This window comes from Hibiscus syriacus, unplaced genomic scaffold (genome assembly GCF_006381635.1).
Source record: "Hibiscus syriacus cultivar Baekdansim isolate YM2019G1 unplaced genomic scaffold, ASM638163v2 tig00003126_pilon, whole genome shotgun sequence".
NCBI lineage: Eukaryota > Viridiplantae > Streptophyta > Magnoliopsida > Malvales > Malvaceae > Hibiscus > Hibiscus syriacus.
In genome coordinates, this window is record NW_024061963.1 from 625,893 (window position 1) to 639,174 (window position 13,282).

General features: G+C 29.6%; 1 protein-coding gene across 1 annotated transcript; it reads left to right on the forward strand.

Moving 5' to 3' along the window:
- The first annotated feature begins 10,061 nt into the window (after positions 1–10,061).
- On the forward strand, positions 10,062–12,681 carry LOC120174851. Its single transcript, XM_039181588.1, has 2 exons — positions 10,062–10,318; positions 12,481–12,681. Exons 1-2 carry the CDS (start codon positions 10,139–10,141, stop codon positions 12,583–12,585), a joined length of 285 nt encoding a protein of 94 aa, XP_039037519.1. The 5' UTR covers positions 10,062–10,138; the 3' UTR covers positions 12,586–12,681.
- The last annotated feature ends 601 nt before the right edge of the window (positions 12,682–13,282 follow it).

Consider the following 13,282-nt stretch of genomic DNA (forward strand, 5'->3'; position numbering starts at 1 on the left):
GAGATAGTCCCTGTAGTTTCTGCATGCTTATATTTCGAACTATAATATGTTTATTTTATTTTATTTTAATTTGGCCCCCGTGTTTATTTATTTGTATTCTTTGTAATTTTAGCACTTAACATTAAAAATGTTCATTTTAGTCACTTTTGCACTTTATTTTGTTTTAATTTTTAACATGATGATCTGATTGTTTATATTTTAGTCATATTTACATTTTGTTTTGTTTTATTTTTTGCATGTTGCTTGTTTATTATTTCATTTTAGTCACTAATTAATTTTGCATGATACCCTCATAACGTATAAGAAAGTCGTTAATTAATTTGGCTAAGGGTAATATTTGTTCATTTTAATATTGTCGTAAAGTGACTGTCTTAACGTATAAGAAAGTTACTTTCGATAATTTTTAAATGAAAGTCTATCTAATTTAGTGACACGAATTAAATTGAATCTATTTTAAAATTTGGGGATTGGGAAAAATCATGTTCTTTTAACTAAATTTGCCGAGAAAAGATTGTTATATCGAATCTAAGGTCTCTTCTCGATGTATTTAAATAATTGAACATCCTTATTCTCTTTAAATATTGGTAAAATAAATATTTAATTATACTTGCTTGATGTATGCCTTTAATTTGTTTTATTCTTGCATGTGTTGTTCAATATGATTTCAAAATAGTAACACTCGAATCTATATTGAGAGTAGTAATATCTTTTCATTTTGATTGGAATCATAAATGACTGCTTTAAGGCATGAGAGGTCATTTATTCTCGATTGGAAATAATTAGATATTACCATTTTCTCTCAAATCAATATTAATTCTTAAGACGAAATAGTGATATATCTTCATTTCAATTGGAGAAATGAATGACTGCTTTAAGGCATGAGAGGTCATTCATTCTCGATTGAAAATAACTAGATATTATTGTTTTCTCTCTTAGTTTTTTTGTTATTTTGAATTAATAATGAACTTTAGAATGGAATTTTAATCTCTTTATTTCGATTGGAGTAAGAATCGATTGCTTTAAGGTATGAGTGGTTGATTCTTCTCAATAAGAAATAATTAAATATCATTGTGTTTCATCCTAAAATTCAAAGAATATTATTAGTAAGGGATCTTAAATTAAATTAAACCTGAATTAATAAATTTCATTGCAAATATAGCTAATTAATTGACTAGGTATCGATTTAGGGCATTGTGGGGTTGCTAATCCTTCCCCACATGTAACCGACTCACGAACTCAAATTTTGGTAATGCATACGACAAATTTGTTGTTTTAATTAAAATATTTTTTTAAATGACAAATACTTTTTGGGTGCCTAATCACACCCTAATCAAATATTAGTGGCAAATCCTCAAACCACGTTTTATTATTAACCAACAAAAAAAATATTCGAAAGGAGACCCCCTTTCAATAACCATTTCGACAATTATTCTCTTTAATAAATAGTTAATTAATACACTAAACATGTTATTTTCATCATATAAGTCCTTAAAGTTTAGTTTATTACTTAATAATCATGTATAAGGACCAAATAACAAAGTTCCAAAATTGAGGGGCTAAAAGAGTAATTTTAACATTTCAAACGAGGAGTTTTGAAAATAGGAGTGAAATTTTCATAAATCACCCCTAAAATTTTGAAACTAGCATAAAAGTTCCTAAACTCCAAAAAGTTTTTGGAATGCAAAGTTGGAAACTTTCGAGAAAGTTAGAAATAGGTAGTCCGAAAACTTAACATTTCATATTTTTACACACCAATAAACCTCGTTGAATTAATTAATCAACGATAAACTATATCTATCAAACAAAACATATTCAAGCACCTATAAACTCAATCAACATGCACTTGATAACCAACATTAAATCAACAAGTATGGTTACATACCAATTCAATCTATTTGCAAGATTTACTTAAAATTCTTATTAGACACTTATCAAATTTAAAAATCAATCATCATGGGAACACTTCACACATAGTTTATATGATCTTGTACTTCTAAACAATCATATCATTCATCTTATTCAAACATATCTTATGTTATCAATCTTTCATATAACTTAACTTAACAAAATAACATAAATCATGTAATATGAAATCATTCGCATACCTTAGGACTTCATGTCATGCTTCAAAGAACTTATCCTTTAACAACAATCACTTGAAGACTACATCATAATAACAGACAATCACATATACAACCAATACACGAATTTCAAACTCAAACTAATTAACATAAAACCTTAGCTACTTATTAATTACAAAACAAGATATATGACGCCATTTAATGAGTTTAGACAAACATGACATTACATTGAATTACTTTGAAGGTGACTTGCAACATCTTAAATACATCTCAATCGATCTAAGAATACAAAATACCTATAAAGTGAATGCACAACATAAGCATAAAACTTAGTGAAGTAGTTAATCATCATGGAAATTAAGATTAGCATATCATTAAGATGAAATATGCATGAACTTGTACAAGAATGGCCAAAGCTTATGATGACAAACTTAGCTTAATTACAAATTTGAGAATACCAAGGAACCATATCAAAACATGTATAAACTTTGCTTTTCACATTAACTTTAACTTAATTATTTCTTTTCTTAGCCCATTGGAGTAAATAACTATGGATACAAGAATCCTTTTCTCGTCGCCAAAAAACTAAGAATGGTCTCCCTCCAAAATCGTCAATGGCCAATAACTTCACTCCAACATCTCCAAATAAGGGTCGTTATCCATGGATCATAATTCAGATCTTGACATGAGCTAAAATGGACTCTATGACATACCAATTGTATCCAAACTAACTTAACATCCATGGGCATATTCATTTTAACTTATCACATGCAAAACTTATCTTTTACCAAGTAACATAGTTGAGCCTCATCTCCTTGTCATGTCATAACATACTTATTCATGCTTCCATATCAAATCTTAAATCGTCTCATACTTGCACATTGCAACATAACTTACAAAGATGATTACTTAAACTTTAGCATATCCTTAATGATGAAGATCTTCCATTTCTCTAATTGAGCTCAATAAAAAAACATGAATGCACATGATAAAATCATAGAAATGTATCAAAATACCATAACAACATTAATCATGCAACTACACTCACCAATATTCAAGACCAAAAGACGTCCCAAGTTACAACATTATTCTCAACAGCTTCAAATTTCTCTATTCGATTTGTAATTGCTTAAATCAAATTTTATCTAACAAAATCATGTAATGCCATCACAATACAACACATTAAATGACATTTAAATATACTAATTTTTACAAACAAACAAAATAACACTCAAATTCCACATATTCAAGACATTCATTAAAAGCATGTTGTTAACCAAGAACTAAATAAATTTTTCAATCCATCAATTTAATCATTTATAATTATGCATACATAATATTTACTAAATTTTATTTTTCTAATAGAAAATGTATGCTTTTGGTCTCCATATCTCTATTTATCTCAACACAAAGAAAGAAAATAATAATCCTATATCATATTAACAAGGAAACAGAGCAAAACCTTTATTAGTTATTAACTTACATTGTCAATTAACATTTACACATGTTAAACAACATGCAGAAGCAACGGACTTTAACTAAAAATATTAAAGAGATCATACCATTTAAAAGCTTAATGTAATTGTTACTCACCCAAACTTTCGTTGTGAACCAATAATTTTTAAATTGACTACTGCATTTGGAGGTAAAGATCGAAAAATTTCAATTAAAAAAAAACTTGAGCAGGGAGGGTCGAAAATAATGCACCGGAACAAGGGAAAAGAAATAAATTTTCTTTCTTCCTAATCTTTAACTGTGAGATCCTTTAACACAAATGCTTAAGTTCCTTATTTATTTTAATAAGAGAAATATTATAAGTTACAAGCATGTGATACCTAAGCTTGGTGACTCATCAGTTGACCAAATTGAATTATTAACCATGCAATTACAAACTTTTATTTCTTTTACAAACTGGTCACTATCTATCAATTTTTTAATTCTTTCAATTTAGACATTTATCAAATTAATCTTAATTCATATATAATCCTAACAAATCGAATTTAATCTTAAATTTTAATTTAATAATTTAAAATTTAATATCAAAATAATATATTATGATCGTCAGAAATCGAAAAAATATAAAACCAATTTTTTTTAGTGTTACAGTTCGTAAGTTTGAGTTAGGTGAATATAGTCATATTCGAGTCTTTGTGATTGTGACTTTATGCTTCGATTTTGATTGTGTAGGTTGTGTTGTGTAATTGTCCTAAACTATGTTCTTTGGCTAATTTAGAGCTCTTTGAATGACATTTGTGATAATTTGATAAGCTTTGGTTACCTCTATTGATATGTTAAGTTTGATTATGTTTTGATTTGTTTCATTTGTGAGATATTATCATATTCTATTGAAATGGAAGTTCGATGTAAGAAATCAGACTAAATTGGAATATGTGCTCCTATCTTGTGTTAAAGTGATATTTATGAAAACCTAACATAAATCGAATATTAATTGGACATGGAATTTTTTATAATTGAGCCATTGGTTATTTAGTTGACTCTTTAATACAATTGACATGTCCTAGAGTTCATAATGCTTGTGTACAAATTTTTTATAAAGACTTCAGTCTTTGGCCAGGTGGAGGGATGTTGTACATTTGGACTAAGGTCCTAGCAAGGCACAGGGGTGATAATTTAAATGTGTTATTGGTGATGAGGTGAGATTAGAGTATTCATATGTCACTAGTGTATTATTAGGCTATAGTATGAATATTATGATATACTGAACTACAAGCATGCTAATCTTTGATTCATTAATGTCATCTTTTCTTAAAGCATCCAATAATTTTGTATATTAGGCTTTGCATCCTTTTAATTTGGCATAGTGAATACCATCCTATGCTTCCCTTTGATTAATTTTGACTACCTTATTAGGCTGTATATACTTAGTATGTTTATTTGATTGTTTTCTCAAAGCATCAATCTCAATAATGTGATTAGGACTACATATCAAGGGTTCCAAGTCAAATCCAATCCAGTTTCAATGTAAATGTATTTGGCTAAACTTCTAGAATGACAGCTATGTACATACATGTTATGAATGATATTGATTGCTGTGATCTTTGAAGTTTAAAGCATAATATACTGCTAAAATCGTAAAGACGTGATTCATGTATCATCCTATGAAGAATGATAAGTTGATATATGAGTATGCTTATTTCATGATGAATTGTAGGTGAAAGTTCATGTTGTGATAAGCGAAACAAGTATGCATAATGATTGTGGGGAATACAATGTGATTTTGGCATGTTTAAATCATGGTCTACTATTGATTAATTTAGTTAGATAATACATTATGTTTAATTATTGTTTTAATCGGTTAAAAGGTACTTATAAAGGTGTAAATTGATGATTTGGTCCATTTAGTATCAATACTATAATATGATATTGATATCAAATCAATAGAAGGTATCAATACTACTTGTGAGTGTCAATAATATAAGTTAATTTCAAAAAAATAATGTGTCATTTTGGTATTGATATTGTACCCATAACTTTGTATCGATACCAATTAAAGGAATTAGGAATTCATTATATCAATTTGGCATTAGTACTTTCTAAGAATATTGATATTATTCATACAATATTGATACCAACAATTGAAATTGACTAAACATCTAATTGATCCTTCAATTAAATAAGATTTATTTTATGACTTCTATGTTTGTAATATTTACATATCAATCTCTATGTTTGTAATATATATATTGATGCATAAAAGTTTCATTTTTTTGTAGATGATACATAAGTTTGATGTTAAAGAGAAGATTTAACAATTACGAAATTTCAATTTAAATTATAGATATTCATAAATAGAGTGGAAGCTTGATTAAAAAAATACACGACTCTCGCTTGACCTAATTCACTCATAATAATTATTTTTAATTTAAAAATTATTAAATATAATTTATATTAATATTGATATATTTTATAGTTAATTTAATTTTTTTCTTTTTATTCATATTGAATTTCCACAAGTACATTGTAGTCTGCTCGGCGCTAGAGGCCGAACTTTGGGGAGCACTCGAAGGACTGAATATTGCTTGGGATATAGGAGTAAGAAAGATTATCATGGAGGTTGATAATAAGGAAGTATGGAGAAGCCTGAATGGAACATCTACAGCAGTAATGGAACTAACAATAATATATGGATGTCCTTTGTTCCCATGTGTAATGGGGTAAGGGGGAGGTAAGATAGTAGGCTGCCCCCAACACTAGGTTAAGAGCAGCTTCCGTAAGAAACCTCCAAATTATGAAATGCCCTCTGTAGACACTAATTTTTTAGTTTATTTTTATTTTTATTTTTATTATTATAATTATTATTATTATTATTATTATACATTATTATTATTATTATTATTAAATAAATATTACAAAGCCCAAAATATGGCCAATTTTACAAAACTCAGATGGCCCAAACAACTAGCCCAACTAAACCTTAAACCCAATTTAGGGTTTGTATCATCTCAGCCAGCCGCCAGCTCCTTTCTACCGTCAGATCAAGACAGATCCAAGGGTCCCCAGATGTGCCAGAAGAAACCCTAGGGTATCATCACCCTAGGGACACGTCGCCGACTCTTTGGCTGCCACCATCTCGCCAACGCCAGCCGCCTCTCCACGTCGCTCTGTCGCTGCCACGCTTCAACAGAAACATCCAGTGGAAGCAAGGAACGCCGTCCACATTTCAACTATGGGGTAAGTCACCACCTACGGTTTGGTGACTCAACAAACTTCTTCTCTTTACCCATATCGAAGAGGACACTAGTGGTGGCTATAAAGCCATCACCAAACCTGCAAAGAAAAAAAGGAGACAGCCACGGAAAGCAAGAACAGACAGAGAGCTACGACAGCGAGCAAGAATGGAGAAAGCCACAACAGAAGACACAGACAACAACCATGACAGCAACCCAAGAGAAAAACAGAAAGTAAGAGAAAGAGAGAGATTTACCGAGGAGATTATTGTCATCGAGGCCTCCCTACGCTGTTAAAAAACCAAAATACCGAAGGTAACAAGCTGAGATCTAGGTCGGGTTAAGGATTTTTAGGCTAAACGGGCCTCGGTTTTAGCTTTAGGGTATTTAGGGCCTCATTTTGGTATATTTTAGAATTTTCCAGCCACCGTTAACGGTGGCCGGCAGCGGTGGTCGGAGCCCGGTAGCGGTGGCTAACCGGGACTGTGTTCTCTCATTTTAGAGAGAAACCAGAGAGAACTCTGGTTCTCTCATTTTTGAGAGAGAAGAGGAAATGAAGAAATGAGAACAATGGCCCGTAGGGCCAGCCGGTTTTGGGTTTAAATACCCTCTCCCAAACGACGCCGTTTTGGGGGAGGGTGTTTCTGTAATTTTTCTGATGGGTAAACCTTTTCCTCCACCATCCGAGTTTTGTAATTATTCATTTTAGTCACTGAAACTAATATTTTATTATGTTTTAGTCCTTACCTGTATTTTATATGTATATTAGGGTACATACCCATTTTAGTCCCTTATAATTTAATTAATATTTATCTTAATCACCTATTAATTAATTAGTTTAAATTACACTATTAGTAATTATATTTTTATAATAATTCAAAATATGCCCTTTAATTTTGATATTTTACTTTTTAGTCACCAATATTTTGTTTCTTTTCATTTTTTGACCCTGATTTTTTTTATATTTTGCAAATTAATATTATTGCTTTTTAATTTATTTTAATCATTATTTATTTATTATTTTGTTATTACTTTTATATTATTTTATTATTATTTTCATATTAGTCACATAAATATATATATTTTTAAATAATAATCTTTATATATTTTCAATATCAAAGAAAAGGGCAGTCTTAATACAACTGGATGTTCTATTCTGGTATTTTAAATAATTAAATATTATAAAAATTATAATTTAGTTTTATTTAAAATATTTTTTAGGAAAAATTATTACATTTTAATATTTATTTTTTTATTAATATTGAAGGAAATAGTTGTCTTAAAGCAACTAGAAACCCTTTTCTAATATTTTTAAATAAATAAATATCTTATTATATTAAAATAATTTTTTATTATTATTTATTTAATTTTTAATATCAAAAGAAAGAGCTGTCTTAAAGCACCTAGAAGCCCTTTTCTGATATTTCTAAATAAATAAATATGTTATTATATATATATATTTTCTTTCAATTATATTAATAAATTTGAAATAACAGGATTATAAATTAAATATACGTTTGAATTTTTTAATTTCTAATAATAGAGATAATTTATAATTAATAAGTACCAATTTTGGGCATTGTAGGGGTGCTAATCCTTCCCTAAACGTAACCGACTACGAATCCATTTTTATTTCTAAAAAGAATGAATTTTTGGTTAAACGCAGATCAATTTATCTTTTAACTGATGTTTTCTTAAAAACTCTTTTAAAAGATAATTTTTAGGTATTCGACCTACCTGACCCAAAAGGCCGATGGCGACTCCCAAAACATTTTAAAAACCATTTATTCATATTATTTTTCCCGCCGAAGCAAAAATTTCTTAACTATTGACAACTTGTACACACCCTGCAAAAGAAAAAGCTCCTCAAACTTATCGTTTCAAAAGAAAACAACACTCTCTTAAAACACTAAGGCTACTTAATGGATTTTAACACTCTGAATCTTAAACATGTCTATTTTTTTTATTAATTTGGGGTGAATACAAGGTTGTATATGTTCAAAGACTATCAATCATTTGACATTAAACACTCATACAACCTTACATACGTGATGCTCGAATCTGATACCTCAAGAAACAACGATGATTCCTTAACTATGAGGTAGCTTGGTTCGTGTGAAATGTCTAAATTATTATCTCAATAATGAACTGGGTAAACTATACCATTGATCATTTAACTATTTAACCCTTTTGCATGAATCAACTTACCTTAGTGGTTAAAAGAATTGTTGTTGTTCGTCACGGGTTCGAGTACCAACGTCTGCAAAGATGATTTAGCATTTATTATCAAATGGTTAAGAGTACTTAGAATAGGTACTACTTTATAATCACCTTTAGCTTAATCAAAAAGAAACTATTTAACCCTTTTTACTTTTTACCCTTTAAATATATTTTTATTCGTACATTTAAATATAAATTAAATCATTTATATTTTCTATATATTTTATATTTAATAAAAAATAAAATTATTAATTAAAATAAAAATACTCAATTTGAAATTATATATATATATATAATCATTAAATTATAAATATAAAAAATATTAAATTTAGCTCAACAAATATACATATTTTAAATCTAAATTTTGACTACGACATTAACTATAATATCAATACATGTATATTATTGTGTATTTTTTAACACAAATGGCGAGGGTTGCTAGTGGCTAGGGTGTGCGTCTTCCATCCTTGTGACTCAGGTTTGTGTCACCATTGAATTAGATAAAAAAATTTATTTAATGAAATAAATTAAAATTAGTAAAATAAATCTTTAAATCAGATGTGACACGTGTCACTAATGACACGGGTCATGATAATGTTTTGACAAATGTCAGATTCTAATTGAATGATTAATTTATAAACTTAAATTTAAATTAAGACTAAATTGATAGAATATATAAATATTAATGACTAAAGGTATAATTATGCCAATTCTTTTAAATACCACGTCATCAATTGTTAACGGTTATTGGAATGAAAAATAGTTTAAAAAATTAAAAAATTTGATTGATAAAATTAAAAGATCGATGATAAAAGTAAAAGATTTAAATAGTCAAGTGGTCAATTATATAGTTTACCCTAATGAATAATGATATCAACGGAAATTGATTTCAACAAAACAATTTTTAATACTTGAAAACCAATCCGGACTCTTGTCACGGGATTATTTGTGAAAAGACGAATAATTCGTCGAAAACTTACCAAAGCCCATTTTACAATACATAGTTCATTCTCTCCCAGGTATATGTAAGGACCATTTGGTTCTTAAATTCGATTCTTTTGGCAAGTTTTCAATTTGCATCTGATCTGGTTACTTTAGTGGTCAGATTTGTAAGAGAGTCCATTGATCCGTCGAGTAAATTAAGCAAAGATGGGAGGAGGAGAACATGGCGGGCATGTGCATGGATCAGAGGATTTTAGGACGAAGGTGTGGAGCATGTCAGGTGGGCCGAATTGCCGGCCCAAGCACTGGCGTCACAACACTGCGATTGCCATGTTCGGCGTTTTCCTCATCTGTATCCCCATAGCCATGAAATCCGCCGAGCTTGAGGTTCCTAAACCCCCACCTTTTCTCACTTTATTACCGTCCTTAATTGCCTTTTAGAACGTCTTTTACCCTAATTGTATGAATTGCTGACTGCTGAGTCTAGGCTTAACCCTTTGAAAATCTAAATGATTGGAATCATTCTAAAATGTTCAATGCTAATATTTCTGTTATGAATACGCTGGATCCTAATGAATTTTTTTTTTACAATTATCAGTTCTGTTAGAATCTAAATGCAGATAACTTGAAATTAGATAGAAAGTATTGGTAGAGTGAGGCCTAAAATACTATGGTTTTAGTTTGTTTTGATAGAAATGTATGGTATTTTCTTTTGGCCACAATAGAAATGTAGGTTGAAGTTTGAAAATTTTATACAAAAAAACAAAGAGTAGCAACTGATTATTCAGGCATTTAGTTGGATGTTAGCTAGCTGTATATCACTGTCCTCTAATTGTTCTTTTTTAAATTGTATGTGCGAAACAAATCCATTTCTTGGGGAGGTTTTCTCTGAATAAAACTTAGTTTTGATGTTCATAAAAATTGCTGTCAGTTTCATTATACCCAATTTGTGCAAAAAATTGCTTTTTCTAGTAGCTGCTTTCTGTGTTCATATTCCCGATTTTTCTTATTGCCCAAACTTTACCAATGTACTATTAACATAAGATTGCTGCTTCAAATTTTTACATCTCGTAAACTTTATGTTAACTTCCACCTTGGCATTTATTCCCCAATCTTGTACTGCCAACAGCCCAACACATCAATGCTAGAAGCTCAATTGTCCATATGACTTCCTCCAAAGATAATCAATTTTTCATGTACTATATGTTACATTGCCACTTCAAACAATGATACAAGTTAATATGCCCATTTCTTTTATTCCTTTTGTATGTACTTCTTATCTCCTTAAGTAGCTGCAGTTTCATCATAACCCATCAATGCTGTGCAAAATTCTAACTTTCTAGTAGCTGCTACCTTTGCACTTAATCCTTGTTGAATAGCAGTCTAATTTATTGTCAATTCACTTAATCCCAATTTAATATCAGTCTTTCAATGTTTACTGGTTTTTGTAATAATTGAAGCTTTCAGCTTCTTATTTTCTATCTTATAAACTCAAAGTTGAGTTCCTCTAGGCTCCATGGCATTCGCTTCCTAATCTTTTTCTGGCTATATGATGATGTTAGAAGGTCAACAGTCCATATACCTTCCTTCCTAGATGGTGAATTAATATTTACTTGGGTGCATTTTTTCATAGATAAAAACTCTTGAATTTTTTTCCTAGAAAATACGAATATTGTTGATTTTCTGATGTTTGGATCACTAAATGTAAAATGTTTTCCATTGGCTATTTTCTGTTGACTAAGCTATTTTCCATGAAACAAATACATGAAAATATGAAGGAAAAAAAAATCTGAAAGTCATTTTCAGTGAAACAAATGCACCCTTATTGTAAAATTGTCAATTCATCAAATGATTGAATTTAATATCCACATTTTTATTGCTTCACATGCACGTCTTATCTTCTTAAGCACTTGTAATTCCAATCGGTTGAACTAATATATTGGAAACAAATTGTTGCTTAGTATTATGAAGGTGTGCGCCTAGGCACCCTTGTTCCTTAGAATTATTCAACAAAGAAGCCTAACTCCCTTTCAGGCTAGGTCCATTTGATTAGGCAGACGCCTAAGCACGCTTTTTTGTAAGGTGATAGGCACAAAAGAACCTTGTCTAATTGAACTTCTCTTTAATTTTTTTTCCATGTTCTATACCTTGTAAGAAAAGTATAATATCAAACTCTATACTTTGTAATGTTTGAGCATTAAAATGCCCAATACAAATTATATATTTTGTAGATAAACTAGACTCCACTTTAAAGTTTTACCATATATCTTAAGCTTTTACACATACTACAAAAACTCACATATATACATATTGGGCCTACATTCAGGCTAGAAATTTTGTTTTGCTCCTTGCGCATGAGGCAATAGAAGGGTTCTAGTTCCTAGAGTGCGCCTTGTGCCATTGATAATATCTAATTCCAGGTTACTCAATATTAGAACCGAGATCATAACTTAGTGACTCAATCTATTAACTTCCAAAATTTGTACGTCATTTATCAGTTAGCTTATATTAGAATGGTATTTTTTTAGCTAAAAGATTATTTCTTGCAGCAACGACCTCATCAGCCTGTTCGACCAATTCCTTCACAGCTCTGGTGCAATAACTTTGGAAAAAAAAGACTATTATGTCCACCTGCCCTTGTTGAAGAAGTATAAATGTTGGTTCAAAGCAACATATGGGCGGCAGTTTAACAAACATGCAATTGTTTATTGCAGTGGATTTGGTAAAATTTCTTATGATTTGAATATGAGATTTCGATTTTTTTATGTCGGAAAAAAACAATTTGAGATTTTGGTTTAGCTTCCTATATGATCAGTAAGTTGGGATTGTTACTTTCTAATGTGGATATGAAGAAAAACAATAGTAATAAAAAGAAACAAGACTGAACAAACGAATAGGAAAGAAGATGGCATTCAAGGAAAAACAAAGGTTAAGGGAAACCTCTAGTTTTCTTTTAATTCAAAGAAAATAATAATGAAAATTGTGACAGTAATATTTTTATAATTTAAGCTCTATATCAATGGAAATATCAAATTTATCTAGTTGTGTAAATGAACAAAGCGTTTAGTGAACTGTTCATGAGCCGCTTGTTTGTTAAGTTAAATAAACGAGATGTTCATTTAATAAATGAACGAACAATTGTATGTTCATTTCATTTATATTAACGAACAAACCTCTTTTATTGACTCGTTTATTTATGTCCATGAACAAGTTCGTTTATAAACTAGTTTAATGGCTCGCTTACTTTTTTATTTTTTTTTATATTTTAAATTTTGGTAAATATAGGGATTAAATTAAACATATGGTGAAATTTGGAGTTTAAAGATTGTATTTTGTTGTTGGTGTGGATAT